This window comes from Pseudophryne corroboree, chromosome 5, assembly GCF_028390025.1.
Source record: "Pseudophryne corroboree isolate aPseCor3 chromosome 5, aPseCor3.hap2, whole genome shotgun sequence".
Taxonomy (NCBI): Eukaryota; Metazoa; Chordata; class Amphibia; order Anura; family Myobatrachidae; genus Pseudophryne; species Pseudophryne corroboree.
This window is the reverse complement of record NC_086448.1, coordinates 508,270,654-508,286,621: the sequence shown is the minus strand read 5'-3', so window position 1 is coordinate 508,286,621 and position 15,968 is coordinate 508,270,654. Positions and strand designations below refer to the sequence as shown.

At 47.4% G+C, this 15,968-nt stretch overlaps 1 protein-coding gene across 1 annotated transcript in view; it reads right to left on the bottom strand.

The window, feature by feature from the left end:
- EXOC2 (exocyst complex component 2) overlaps positions 1 to 12,062 on the bottom strand; it is a 546,170-nt gene extending 534,108 nt beyond the window's left edge. The window contains exon 1 of the mRNA XM_063923055.1: positions 11,703 to 12,062. Within this exon, the coding sequence (XP_063779125.1) occupies positions 11,703 to 11,820 (118 nt within the window). The 5' untranslated portion in view covers positions 11,821 to 12,062. The remainder of the gene's footprint in view (positions 1 to 11,702) is intronic.
- Between the last annotated feature and the right edge of the window lie 3,906 nt (positions 12,063 to 15,968).

The window sequence follows — 15,968 nt, the reverse complement described above, 5'->3', positions numbered from 1 at the left end:
TAATGCCTGAGTGTGTGTATACAGACTTCAGGATCGCCTCCTGCTTTCTATCAGCAGGTTCCTTGAGGGCGGCCGTATCCGGAGACGGTAGTGCCACCTTTTTAGACAAACGTGTGAGCGCTTTATCCACCCTAGGAGGTGTTTCCCAACGTGACCTATCCTCTGGCGGGAAAGGGAACGCCATTAGTACCTTCTTAGGAATTACCAATTTTTTTATCAGGGAAAGCCCACGCTTCTTCACACACCATTTAATTCATCTGATGGGGTAAAAACTAAGGGTAGTTTTTTCTCCCCAAACATAATACCCTTTTTAGTGGTACCTGTATTTATATCAGAAATGTGTAACACCTCTTTCATTGCCTCTATCATGCAGTGAATGGCCTTAGTGGGCATCAGGTTAGACTCATCGTCGTCGACACTGGTGTCAGTATCAGTGTCGACATCTGCGTCTGCGATCTGAGGTAGCGGGCGTTTCAGAGCCCCTGATGACCTTTGAGGCGCCTGGACAGGCACGAGCTGAGAAGTCGGCTGTCCCACATTTGGCATGTCGTCAAATTTCTTATGTAAGGAGTCTATACGTGCACTCATTTCTTTCCATAAGCTCATCCACTCAGGTGTCTGCCCCGCAGGGGGTGACATCCCTTCTAAAGGCATCTGCTCCGTCTCCACATCATTATCCTCATCAAACATGTCGACACAGCCGTACCGACACACCGCACACACACAGGGAATGCTCTAACAGAGGACAGGACCCACAAAAGCCCTTTAGGGGGACAGAGTGAGAGTATGCCAGCACACACCAGAGCGCTATATAATGCAGGGACTAACTGAGTTATGTCCCCTATAGCTGCTTTTTCTATATAAATGTATACTGCGCCTAAATTTAGTGCCCCCCCCTCTCTTTTTTACCCTTTTCTGTAGTGTAGACTGCAGGGGAGAGCCAGGGAGCTTCCTTCCAGCAGAGCTGTGAGGGAAAAATGGCGCCAGTGTGCTGAAGGAGATAGCTCCGCCCCTTTTCCGGAGACTATTCTCCCGCTTTTTCCTATATTCTGGCAGGGGTATTTTCCACATATATAGCCTCTGGGGCTATATATTGTGGTATTTTTGCCAGCCAAGGTGTTATTATTGCTTCTCAGGGCGCCCCCCCCCCAGCGCCCTGCACCCTCAGTGACCGGAGTGTGAAGTGTGTGTGAGGAGCAATGGCGCACAGCTGCAGTGCTGTGCGCTACCTTGGTGAAGACTGATGTCTTCTGCCGCCGATTTTCCGGACCTCTTCTTGCTTCTGGCTCTGTAAGGGGGACGGCTGCGCGGCTCCGGGACCGAACACCAAGGCTGGGCCTGCGGTCGATCCCTCTGGAGCTAATGGTGTCCAGTAGCCTAAGAAGCCCAAGCTGGCTGCAAGCAGGCAGGTTCGCTTCTTCTCCCCTTAGTCCCTCGCTGCAGTGAGCCTGTTGCCAGCAGGTCTCACTGAAAATAAAAAACCTAATTTCTATACTTTCTTTCTAAAGGCTCAGGAGAGCCCCTAGTGTGCATCCAACCTCGGCCGGGCACAAAATCTAACTGAGGCTTGGAGGAGGGTCATAGTGGGAGGAGCCAGTGCACACCAGGTAGTCATAAATCTTTCTAGAGTGCCCAGCCTCCTTCGGAGCCCGCTATTCCCCATGGTCCTTACGAAGTTCCCAGCATCCACTAGGACGTCAGAGAAATACACACACACACACACACACACTAGAGAGTGGGGTAAGTTGACCCATCCCCTGTATCTAGGACACTGTACACATTTGTTGTCGTGTAATCATAAGTTCAGGAAGCATAGGTCATTTGTATCTGGCTGTGAAGGAGAGAAGCACATGGTAAAGTGGTACGTATGTTTTTCCCCACAAGTTTCATAGTTTTTGCTTGTCAAAGTATAATTACTTCTTTCATTATACATTAATTGTGTCCAGGGTTGGCTGGTTTACACCAAATGTTTTTAGTAAAAACCACTGTTTTTTTATTATGCTGTTAGTACAGGCACGGCGCGGTGACTTATTAATTAAAAAAAAAAAAAACCCTATTATACTAAAAAAAAGTGTTTTTATTCAAAATATTTAATGCCAGTGACATGCCCAGTGATAATGCGTGTGTGCGTGTAGTGCTTTTGCATTTTCTATTTTGTATTACTATTCAGATTTATTTAGTTATAATAAGACTAATGCTTAGCATTAACTTGTTGTTATTTTCAATTTCATTTATGAACTTTGTATGTATTATTGTTTAGTCTACCTACTGTACATATATTCAAATGTAATAAATAAGCTGTAAAAAATGTGTTTTATTTAAATAGGTCAATCAAATCCTAATAACATTATTAATGTTAGAAAGCATTAAAACCAATACAGATTAATTTTTTTGTATTTTCCATTAAAACATTAATTAAAAAAAACAGTTTAAAAAATAAAAAAACCTTTGTTTTTAAAAACGTTTTTTTTCGTCTAAAAATATTTCATACATTTTGGCGATTTGCCAATCTATAAAACCATGTGAATCATTTAGCGAAAGATTAGCCTCAATCATACCCCTTTCACACCGCACAAATAACCCGGTATCTACCCGGCATATTGCCGGGTCGACATGCGGTGTGAAAGGGGCATAGCCGTAATCCCGGGTCGCCTGACCCGGCAATTCAACCCGGGAATAAAGCAGTGTTATACCCGGGTTGAATACCGGGTCAGTGGCTGCGTAAACAGGCTCCCGGGTCGATGCGTCCCGGGACGCGTTTACTAGATAGGGAGAGGCGGCGCGGAGATGATCTCATCTCCCAGCACCACCTCCGCCCCCGCTGCTATGGCAATCCACCCGGCATATTGCCGGGTCGGGAAAGCCTGCAGCAGCTGCCAATGCCGGATCCCACCGGGAAGGACCCGTTTCCAATTCCCGGGTGGGATCTGGCATTGGCAGTGTGAAAGGGGTATTACTAAGCTCGGCTGTTTACAAAATGGTGGTTGTTAGGTCAATTGAGCCAGGTTTAAATTGTGGGTGACAAAGTAAGATTGCTCAGAAGAATGCAGGGGAACACTGGCAAAGACAACCCCACTTTTGCAGTTAAGAAAAATTATGTAACACTTTTCCCACCAAGGCAGAGATTTATCAAAGCATGGTGAAGTGGAGAGTCATAAAATACAAACCAATCGACTTCTGTCAGTTTTCAAACACAGCTTGTAAAATGTCAGTAGGGAAGCTGATGTTTTAGTAGTACTTTCTCGCTCTCCAAGATTGGATAAATCTCCCCCAAAGTGATTTGCTGAAGAAGACACCTCAGCCTCAAAAAGGTTGGAGGAGCGGAAAGGAGGGAGCAGCGCTACATATTTCCCATTGCAGATGGCTGAAATGTTGAATAATCATTGAACTGCTGAACAGATTATGCATGAAAAAGGTCTCAATGATCAGCTTTATTAGATTTGATTTTATATTGTTTAAAGTTACCTTTAATAAAATAAATAAGCCTATTTGGAAAAGACATTAGTAAAGATATTTTTTAAGTATGCTCATGTTTCAACTTGAAAAAGTCAATTAGTCAATGTACCCCCAAATGGCTCAGTTTACCCCAATGGTAACCAAACTTTTTTGAATCGCAGCTCCCTATAGTATCACAATTCTTCTCATGGCACCTCAAGGACAAAAGTTTCAAAGTGAGAAATTCAGGAAAACATTGTGTTATCCTTAGGTCCAGTTATGTGGTGATGGACACGATTCATTTTTGTTTGTCCACAGAGTTTATGATTGGAAGCCACAAGCACTGGTTTTGCATATTAGATTGACAATAAATCATATTAATTGGTCCAGGAACACCAAACCAGGGCACCCTTACATCCTTTACTTAAAGAGCATTAGGAAGGCTTGTGCCATTAGGCTTGTGTTCATTCATTCAAAGGACATTATTCAAAGGATAGCTATAATTTTAAACATAATGATGACGTTAAACCGGCGTAATTAGATAAATTAGTCACATCTTCAACTGATATCGATTGTGAAAGGACTCCTCCTTCATCCTCCTCTTCAGCAGGTAATATAATCTAATACCCTCCTGTAGAACATTTCAACCAAATGACTGCTTGTGAAAATATACTTGTTTTGGTTTCCCTGTACTGCCACAGTGTCCACGCCAGCGCGCGCAGCCCGCCTCCCACCGGCCGCGCAGGATCGCGATTTACAGCGGATCCTTCCGAGGGGACCCACTTACCTCCTCTGAGTGCAGCCACGCGATCCAGGAGAACAGCGGTAGTGTGTGTGTGTGTGAGTGTGAGTGTGTGTGTGTGAGTGTGTGTGTGTGTGTGTGAGTGTGACTGGAAGAAACCAGAGCCTCCGCTGTAAGTACCCGGCAATCAGGGCGCGGGAGTATACAGCGCCGCTGGGGGAGGTGATGGAGCTGCAGCAGGAGATGTCTGACTGACATCTAACACATTCAGTGTCTCTGCTGCAGCCCTTGAAGTCTTCACTGTTCATTTAAAGCTTCTTCTCAGGGCTGCTGGAGCAGCCCCCCTGTTGTATGCCTGCTTACTGCATGGCACCAACTACAAAACTGAGCTCCTGTGCAGGGAGGCGGGGTTATAGAGGAGGCGGCGCTAGGCATTCTGGGAAGAAAGTCAAAGCTTTGAGCCTGTTGGTGCCTCGGATCAAGATCCTACTCTACACACCCCAATGTCATGCCCTGTGGAGCCCAGTGTACCCGGCAGCAGAAATAGGGATAGCAATCTGAGTGAGATACACGAAGTAGAAATCACGCAGCAGCTATATGCACACACACACACACACACACACACACACAGTCGCATGTGCAATGCAGAAATTATGCCAAACAATAAAACTGCACTGGACTAGCAATACTAAGTACTACTAAGTAAAGCTATACAGAGTAATAGATATATAGGGTACTTGTACTACATAACCCTGAAGTAATGCACGGTTTCTTAACTAACACTGTCAACAGACATGTAGAATACTTAAGTGTCCTGTAAAATGTACAGCACTGATAATGCAGGAGGCTTTACAGAGGAGGCTTTGCCCATACAATCCCAGGATCAGCTCAGCATGTGAAGATGGCACCCAAACGCTGACAGGGAGTGAGGGAGAGAGAGAAATGCAGCTCAAGGGCGGGAACATTTACTGTAAATGGCACCCTGGGGCTGGGGGAGGGGCTACAAGTCAGAGCCTTATCCCCTTGCTGGACTTCACCACCAGGTACTGTGGGCCTTAGTAAAACCGACCTGTGCCCCTGCCCCAGTGGTCTAGTGGGGTCCCTGTACCAACACAGTGTCCACGCCAGCGCGCGCGGCCAGCCTCCTAATGGCCGCGGTGGATCGCAATTTCCAGCGGGTCCCGCCTGGGGGACCCTCTTACCTCCTCCCTAGATGCAGCCATTGAAGCAATAACTATATACAAGTATTGCAGAAGAAGTCCGCACTTGGGACGGGCGCCCAGCATCCTCTACGGACTACGAGAAATAGATTTACCGGTAAGTAAAATCTTATTTTCTCTAACGTCCTAGAGGATGCTGGGGACTCTGTAAGGACCATGGGGATTATACCAAAGCTCCCAAATGGGCGGGAGAGTGCGGATGACTCTGCAGCACCGATTGAGCAAACATGAGGTCCTCCTCAGCCAGGGTATCAAACCTATAGAATTTTGCAAAAGTGTTTGAACCCGACCAAGTAGCAGCTCGACACAGCTGTAATGCCGAGACCCCCCCGGGCAGCCGCCCAAGAAGAGCCCACCTTCCTAGTGGAATGGGCCTTGACCGATTTTGGTAACGGCAATCCAGCCGTAGAATGCGCTTGCTGAATCGTGTTACAAATCCAGCGAGCAATAGTTTGCTTTGAAGCAGGGGCACCAATCTTGTTGGATGCATACAGGACAAACAGCGCTTCAGTTTTCCTGACTCTAGCCGTTCTGGCCACGTAAATTTTCAAAGCCCTGACCACATCAAGTAACTCGGAATCCTCCAAGTCACGTGTAGCCACAGGCACCACAATAGGTTGGTTCATATGAAAAGATGATACCACTTTCGGCAGAAATTGTGAACGGGTCCGCAAATCTGCTCTATCCATATGGAAAACCAGATAAGGGCTTTTATGTGACAAAGCCGCTAATTCTGACACACGTCTAGCCGAAGCCAAGGCTAATAACATGACCACCTTCCACGTGAGATATTTTAACTCCGCCGTTTTAAGTGGTTCAAACCAGTGTGACTTTAGGAAACTTAACACCACGTTAAGATCCCAAGGTGCCACCGGAGGCACAAAAGGAGGCTGGATACGCAGCACTCCTTTTACAAACGTCTGAACTTCTGGTAGAGAAGCCAACTCTTTTTGAAAGAAAATGGATAGGGCCGAAATCTGAACCTTAATGGAGCCTAAGTTTTAGGCCCAAATTCACTCCAGTTTGTAGGAAGTGAAGGAAACGGCCCAGATGGAATTCTTCCGTAGGAGAATTCCTGGCCTCACACCTAGAAACATATTTTCGCCATATACGGTGATAATGTTAAGATGTCACATCCTTCCTAGCCTTTATCAGCGTAGGAATGACCTCATCCGGAATGCCTTTTTCCGCTAGGATCCGGCGTTCAACCGCCATGCCGTCAAACGCAGCCGCGGTAAGTCTCGGAACAGACATGGGCCCTGTTGCAACAGGTCCTGCCTTAAAGGAAGAGGCCACGGATTTTCTGTAAGCATTTCTTGCAGATCCGGATACCAGATCCTTCGTGGCCAATCTGGAACAATCAGGATTATTCTCACTCCTCCTTTTTCTTATTATTCTCAACCCTTGGGTATGAGAGGAAGAGGAGGAAATACATAGACTGACTGGAACACCCACGGTGTCACTAGGGCGTCTACCGCTACTGCCTGAGGGTCTCTTGACCAGGCGCAATAACTCTGCAGCTTTTTGTTGAGGCGGGACGCCATCCTGTTCATCTGTGGCAGTCCCCACCGAACTGCAATCTGTGCGAAGACTTCCTGATGAAGTCTCCACTCTCCAGGATGTATGTCTGGTGAGGAAGTCTGCTTCCCAGTTGTTCACTTCCGGAATGAACACTGTTGACAGTGCTCTTACATGATTCTGAAGAATTCTGGTGGCTTTCGCCATCGCCACTCTGCTCCTTGTGCCGCCTTGGCGGTTTACATGAGCTACTGCGGTGACGTTGTCTGACTGGATCAGAACCGGTTGGTCGCGAAGAAAGGTCTCCGCTTGACGTAGGGCGTTGTATATGGCCCTTAGTTCCAATATGTTGATGTGAAGACCCTCTAGAAGGTGAGCACTCTGCAGCCACCACAGCAGAGATACCCTGGCCCTGGGGGATAGGGTGATCAACTGATGAATCTGTAGATATGACCTGGACCACTTGTCCAGTAGGTCCCATTGGAAAGTCCTCGCATGGAACCTGCTGAAGTAAATGTTTTTCCCAGGACTCGAGTGCAGTGATGCACTGACACCTGTCTTGGTTTCAATAGGTCCCTGACTAGAGTCATGAGTTCCTGGGCCTTCTCTATCTGAAGGTAAACCCATTTCTGGTCTGTATCCAGAATCATACCCAAGAAGGGCAGACGAGTTATAGGAACCAACTGTGACCTCAGGAAATTGAGAATCCAGCCGTGTTGCTGTGACACCTTCAGCGAAAGTGACACGCTGTTCAACAACTGCTCTTTTGATCTCGCCCTTATTAGGAGCTCGTCCAAGTATGGGACAACAGTGACTCCTTGCTTGCGTAGGAGCACCATTATTTCCGCCAATTACCCTGAAATTGGTCATGACAATCCTGTGCCGCAACTGTCAGGTACGCCTGATGGGGTGGATAAATGGGAACATGAAGGTATGCAGCCTTTATGTTTAGATACACCATCAAATCCCCCCCTTCCAGGCTGGCGATGATCGCTCTGGGCGATTCCACTTTAAATTTGAACCTTTTCCCGTATAGGTTCAGAGATTTTAATTTTAAAAATAGGTCTGACCGAACCGTACGGTTTCGGGACTACAGCCAAGGTTGAGTCATATCGCCTTCCTTGTTGCAGGAGGGGAACCTTGAGCACCACCTGTTGGAGATACAATGTGTGAATTGTATTTAATATTATCTCCCTTCCTGGGGGAGAAGCCGGTAGGTCCGATAAGGAAAAACCGGCGAGGAGGCACCTTTCGAATTCCAGCTTGTAACCCTGAGAAACAATTTTTTATTGCCCCGGGAACCACCTGTGAGTGAACTCAGATGTGGCTGAAGAGTCGAAGACGTACTCCCACTGGGGTGGACTCCCTTAGCAGAGCTCCAGCGTCATGCGTTGGATGTAGTAGAGGCCGGGGAGGACTTCTGTTCCTGGGAACTAGCTGTGCCCTGTACCCTTACCTCTGGTAAGAAAGGACGCTCCTCGTACTTTCTTGTTATTCTGCGACCGAAAGGACTGCATTTGATAATGTCTTGCTTTCTTAGGCTGTGAGGGAATATAAGGCAAAAGATCAGAATTACCAGCTATAGCTGTGGAGACCAGGTCCGAGAGCCCTTCTCCACACAATTCCTCAGCCTTGTAAGGTAAACCTTCCATATGCCTCTTTTAATCGGCATCACCTGTCCATTGCATGTTCCACAGGACACTTCTAGCAGAAATTGACATAGCGTTGACTCTAGAACCCAGTAGACTAATGTCTCCTTGGGCATATATATATATTATATATTTATTACACACATTCATATACTAGGGTCAATACCATGGTATCCTTATCTAGGGTTTCAATCTCCGCTGATAAGGTATTTGTCCACGCTGCTACAGCGCTATAAACCCATGCCGACACAATCGCCAGTCTGAGTAGTGTACCAGAATGTGTGTAAATGGACTTCAAAGTACTTTTACTGCATGCTATCTGCAGGATCCCTGAGGATAGCTGTTAAGTCAGCGCTACCTTTTGGGTAAACGTGACAAAGCTTTGTCCACCCTAGGGGAAGATTCCCATCGTATCCTGGCCCTAGTAGGGAAAGGATACCCCCTGAGAATTCTTTTTGGGAAGCTGCAGCTTCTTGTCTGGAGATTCACGCTCTTTTTCTTCATGAGAGGAGGGAAATTTACCTCAGCTTTCTTCCCCTTAAACATGTGTACCCTCGTGTCAGGGACAGATGAGTCATCAGTGATATGCAAAACATCTTTTATTACAATAATCATATATTGAATACTTTTCTGCCAGTTTTGGCTGTAACTTTGCATTATCGTAGTCGACACTGGAGTCAGACTCCGTGTCAATATCAGTGTCTATTATTTTGGATAGTGAGCATTGTGAGACTCTGAAGGTCTCTGCGACATAGGGACAGACCTGTGTAGATTCACTGTCTGTTCTCTAATCTTTTGTGCAATAAATTTACCTCAGCACTTTATTTCACATATCCAATCAGGTGTCGGCGTTGTCGACGGAGACACCACTCACACACACATTTGCTCCATCTCCTCCTTAGGAGAGCCTTTTACCTCAGACATGTCGACACACACGTACCGACACACCACACACTCAGGGAATGCTCATCTGGAAATAATTCCCCCACAAGGCCCTTTGGAGAGACAGAGAGAGAGTATGCCAGCACACTCCCCAGCGCTATATGACCCAGGAAAAAACACAGCAATTTAATGTTTACCCAGTAGCGCTGTTATTATCTGCGCCGAATTATGTGTCCCCCCTCTTCTTTAAAACCCTCTCTTCTACTGTGGTATAAGCAGGGTAGAGTCCGGGGAGCTTCCTCTCTTCTCATACTCACCCGGCTTCTATCTTCCGGCTCTGCGAGGGGGACGGCGGCGCGGCTCCAGGACGGACGGCGAGGGTGAGATCCTGCGTACCAATCCCTCTGGAGCTAATGGTGTCCAGTAGCCTAAGAAGCAGGACCTAGCTTCAGAGAGTAGGGCTGCTTCTCTCCCCTCAGTCCCACGATGCAGGGAGTCTGTTGCCAGCAGAGCTCCCTGAAAATAAAAAACCTAACAAAATACTTTCTATCAGTAAACTCAGGAGAGCTCACTGAAAAGCACCCAGCTCGTCTGGGCACAGTATCAAACTGAGGTCTGGAGGAGGGGCATAGAGGGAGGAGCCAGTGCACACCAGGAACTAAATTCTTTCTTAAAGTGCCCATGTCTCCTGCGGAGCCCGTCTATCCCCATGGTACTTACGGAGTCCCAGCATCCTCTAGGACGTTAGAGAAATGTCTATATAACTTGTACTTGTCTATATTGTACTTTAACTTACTGTTCTTGTTTTGTTCATGTACTTTATTAAGCTCAGCGAACCCTTGCGGCGCCATATAAAGTATGATACTAATAATAATAATAATAATAATAATAATAATGCTACATACAAAGTACACTTCAGAGATAGATGAAATTGAAAATACGAACAAGAAGTAAATGTTAAGCATTAGACCTACTTATTACAATTAAATAAACCTGAATAGTAATACAAAATGGAAAATGCAAAAGAATTTTTCAGAGAAACACACACAAAAACATTAAACATTAGCTCTGGGCATGTCACTGGCATTGAGCATTTTTAATTTAAAAAAAAACTTTTTTTTTTTTTTTTTTTTTAAAGGAGTCACGGCACTGTGTCAGTTGTAGCTGCTTTCGAATCATAGACATTCACAAACCATGATCTGTTAATAAGATAAATGTGGGAGACAAACTAAATACAGGAGGATATAACAGAAAGAAAAGAAAGATTTGTTTTCTAAAACTATATTGTAATGTATGTCCGACACCCCAGGATCATACTCGGTCAACCAAGCAGGTACAGTATCTGCTCTCCCTTACGTAAGTTATCCCTCCTGTGGAGGTAAATCTGCTGCCAGCTAATATAAGTGAAGGCATGAACCAGCTTCATCAGGAAAGTCAGTTTAAAGAATAACCTGATGAAGCAGGTTGCGTTCATGTGAAACGTGTAGAACTGGTCACAATTAAACTTTGTGGTGAATATTTCTACAACAGATATAGCCAGATTAGAGGAGCATATTAGTTTGGACAAATTCTGAAAGGCTTTAATTGTTGGACTCTGGTGTCACTTTCTAATTTTGTTCAGCATTCTACATATTGAGTTATTTTCAGAACATATTCATTTTAGGGTAGACGTTCAGTAGATGCGAACCACGCAGTGCAGGCACAAAGGGAAAGAATAGCGGAGCGGCAGTCCCAGCATATCACATGTCCAAACTTACAACTAGTGTGTGTGTGTGTGTGTGTGTGTGTGTGTCGACAGATAGATAGATAGATACTGAATGAATATACTGAAACTTGAAGGATATTGTGTCTAGAGCAGTTTTATTAATGATCCGAGAGCCACACCCTCGCACCTCTCTTTCTCTATACATAGTAACGGTGCCCGTACCGAGGGGTTCTTCCATCGGATAGTAAAAATACATTAAGTACAAGACCAAAATGTCATAAGGGGAGATGCATCAAGTCCTGGAGAGAGAGGTAGGGGAGAAGATGCCCATAGTAATGGATCAGCTTCTGTCTTTATACTATTATAGCTAAATTCACAGAATCAGATCGAAGGCCATTTACATCTCCCCCATATGTGTGCAGTGATTGCTGATGTATGAGCTCAAGACGAGGAGTACAGAGAAATTTGGATCATTCCTCAGATAATGGGCAGCTCACAAAGATGTGGGTGCACTCCTGGAAATGCTGCTCAGTGACAGTGTGTGACATTACCTATAAGGTCAGACGGGCCGGTACCCAGGTTCTCTCCCCTGATAGTAACCTTGGTCCACGAAGTCCCTTCTTTGGGCGAGATGCCGGTGACCAGCGGTGGCTGCCGCACACGTGACATGGCTGCAGCGTCAGGAAACTATAACTGTCCGGCCCGGTGTACAGGTGTGACAGGCAGGAAGGAACCGCTGCAGCCTCCAATGTAAATAAACAGCACTCAGCTGTTGCTCACCCTGCACAGCCCCAGCCGCCGCAACCGCGCATGCGTGAGGTGAACTCTCACGTGACCTTCCGGGTGCGTACGCAATACGCGTGCACTCAGAACAGTGTGACGTTCCATTTGCTGGCGCATGAGCACGTAATCGCTGTCATTCTTTACGAAACTAACTATAGCGGTAGTTGAATCTATATCCCCTTTTTCGAAAGGACTCGTGACTCATTTCACTCTCGGTGGCTCGCAATAGGTTACTACTATTTCCAATAGAAGATGACGTAACCCAGTGCAAAATGGGAAAGGTTCTTTCAGAGGGAAGGGGAATTCTGAAGTGAGGAGAGTAAGAACAGAGGAATTAAAGTATATGTGAATGAGATTGGGAGATAAGAAGGTAAAATATGATGGAGGTGGACAGTTTAATCTATACTTAAACCTTGTGTAAAACATTTGCTGAAAGCACAGTAAAACTGCCCTTTAGGCCTACATTAGTTAAAGGGCCCTACACCCTGGCCCAGGCGGCCGATATACGCATACTACCCAACTTATTATGCAGAGGGAGCTACTGCCCATTGCTGAATGAAATTGAGTACTCAATTAGTACCCCATCGGTTGCACACTAATCACCTCTGACAATTCCATGTGGATATGACCGACAGTGGACGCATCAGTCTCTAGGCTGTCACGTAAAATTGTATTGCCTGTCCCTGGTGCAGCCTCCCTAAAAGATACGGCTGACAGTAAAATTGAGACTACACTCAAATCATTGTACACAGCTGCTGGAGTGGCCCAAATACCCACTATTGCATGTGCGTGGATCTCAAAAGCCATTTGCTAAATGGTCAGGTAACCTAATTGAGGGGTTAGATTCCTTATCTGGGGGGATGTTGTTTTACTCTTGCAGCATATACAGTACTCTGCAAACTTTAAGGTGGAAGCCATAAAAGAGATTGGTTTGATTAATGCACGGACCACCGCTATGGCAGTGTCAGCACGCAGGGGCTTGTGGCTACGCCATTGGACTGCTGATGCGGACTCCAGGAAAGGCGTGGAAGGCCTGACATTCACAGGAGAGTCCTTGTTTGGAGACAAACTAGACAAATGGATCTCAAAAGCTACTGCGGGTAAGTCTACATATCTTCCTTCCGCAGCTACCCCAGCCAGGAAAGCTTATTCAGCTTTAAATTTACAGTCCTTTCGGACAGCCAAGTTTAAGGGAAAATCCAGAGGTGCTTCTACGTATTCCAGTGGTGCAAGAGGTAAACCACGCAAACCAGCAACTGCAGGTGCTCAGGAACAGAGTTCAGGCTCTGCTTCCTCAAAGCCTCCAGCATGACGGTGAACCACGATGTCTGGAGGGCTGTCAGGTGGGAGCCCGACTAAAATTCTACAGTCCCATCTGGTCAAGTTCGTGCCGGGATCCCTGGGTCTTATTTCACATGGCTACAGACTGGAGTTCCAAGACCTCCCACCTCACAGATTCTTCAAATCAGGCTTACCAGCTTCACAAGAGGGAAGTTTAACTTTACAGCATGCCATCCAAAAACTGGTACAGACTCAAGTCACTGTTCCAGTTCCACCTCATCTACACAACAAGGGGTACTATTCCAACTTGTTTGTAGTACCGAAACCGGACGGTTCGGTACGACCAATTCTGAACCTCAAGTCCTTGAATCCGTTCTTAAGAGTGTTCAAGTTAAAGATGGAGTCTCTGAGAGAGGTGATCTCAGGTCTGGAGGAAGGGGAATTCCTTGTGTCTCTGGATATCAAGGATGCGTACCTTCACATTCTGATCTGGCCGCCTCATCAGGCTTATCTACGGTTTGCACTGCAGGACTGTCACTACCAGTTCCAGGCCCTGCCCTTTGGTCTCTCTACTGCACCGAGGGTATTCACCACAGGGCCGGTTCTAGACCTTGTGGGGCCCAGGGCGAAAGTTTCCTGTGGCGTAACCCCCCCCACACACACACACACACACACGACAGTTGGTGCACACCGATGGCGCGCACCCCAAAACAGGGACGTTGCTTCTTCATAGGGAAGGGGCGTGTCTTCTTCATGGGGAAGGGGCATGCCCACAGTTATCCTCCTGTACTTGTGCCCCCAGTAGATGTACCCCCAGCAGCTGTGCCCCCAGTTAATTTTCCCCCAGTAGCTGTTCCCCCTGTAGCAGCGCTCCCTTTAATAGTGCCCCCAGTAGCAGTGCCCCCAGTTGATTTGCACCCTGTAGCAGTGCCTCCTGTAGTAGTGCCCCAGTATGTGCCCCCTGTAGATTTGCCTCCAGTAGTTGTGCCCCCTGTAGCTGTGCCCACAGTTAATTTTTCCCCAGTAGCTGTTCCCCCTGTAGCAGCGCCCTTAGTAGCTGTTCCCCCTGTACCAGTGGCCCCTGTAGTTGTACCCCTGTAGATTTGCCCCAGTAGCAGTGCCCCCAGTTGATTTGCACCCTGTAGCAGTGCCCCCTGTAATAGTGCCCCAGTATGTGCCCCCTGTAGATCTGCCTCCAGTAGTTGTGCCCACAGTTAATTTTTCCCCAGTAGCTGTTCCCCCTTTAGTAGTGCCCCTAGTAGCTCTGCCCCCAGTAGCTGTTCCCCCTGTACCAGTGCCCCCAGTATGTGCCCCCTGTAATTGTACCCGTGTAGATTTGCCCCAGTAGCTGTGCCCCTTGTAGGGGGCTGCTCCTGTAGTAGTGCCCCCTGTAGTAGCGCCGCTTTGAAACCCTAAAAAAAAAAAATACCAGCCTCGCTCCTGCTTCCGGACCGCTGCTGCCACTGCTGTCTCCGGGCGCCGGCTCCTCTCTATGGGAGAGCCGTCATGACGTCTCTCCCATAGCAGCGCTGCACTTGACACTAGGGGGTCAATTTTGACCTCTAGCATCAGTCAGCAGCGACGCCGGCTGCATGCGCCCGCAGCAGCCGGGGGCCGGGGAGCAGGTGTGGAGGGAGGGTGTATTAGTAGCGGCTCTTGCCATGGTGGCGGCGCCCGAGGCAAAAAGCCTGCTTGCCCGTGGCAAGAGCCGCTACTGATTCATCAAAGTGATGGCAGAGATGATGTTTCTCCTTCGCAAGAAGGAAGTGAACATAATTCCATACCTGGATGATCTTCTGATAAAGGCGCCGTCCAGGGAGAGGTTGCTGGACAGCATTGGCCTCTCAACCAAACTTCTCCAGGATCACAGGTGGATTCTGAACCTTCCGAAATCTCACCTAGAGCCAACCTCCCATTCCTGGGAATGATAATGGACACGGAGTCACAGAAAGTGTTCCTTCCGTTGGAAAAGGCATTTGTAATCCAGTCGATGGTTCAGGATGTCCTGAAGGCAACCCGGATATCGGTGCATCTATGCATTCGCCTTCTGGGGTAAATGGTGCGAGGCGCTGCAATATGGAAGGTTTCACGCAAGACCCTTCCAGTTCAATCTGTTGGACAAATGGTCCGGATTGCATCTTCACATGCACCAGATGATCCATCTGTCGCCAAAAGCCAGGATCTCCCTTCTGTGGTGGCTACAAATTTCTCACCTCGTCAAGGGTCGGAGGTTCGGAGTTCAGAACTAGATCCTGTTAACCATGGATGCAAGCCTCAGAGGTTGGGGAGCAGTCATCCAGGGGGTGCAATTTCAAGGAAGATGGTCAAGTCAGGAAGTCGTCCTTCCAATTAACATTCTGGAACTCAGGGCCATATACAACACCCTTCTGCAGGCACTCATATCTTCTTCACGATCGGGCCATTCAGGTCCAGTCAGACAATGTGACGGCAGTGACGTACATAAACCGACAGAGCGGAACAAAAAGCAGAGCAGCGATGTCAGAGGTATCAAGAATTCTCCTCTGGGCAGAAAAAAACGCCGTGGCGCTGTCCGCGGTCTTCATTCCGGGAGTAGACAACTGGGAAGCAGACTTCCTCAGCAGACACGATCTGCACCCGGGGGAGTGGGGCCTTCACCCGGAAGTGTTCAGGTGCTTGACACGTTGGTGGGGATATCCACAAGTCGTCATGATGGCCTCTCGTCTCAACAAGAAGTTCAAGCAGTATTGTTCCAGGTCGAGAGACCCACAGGC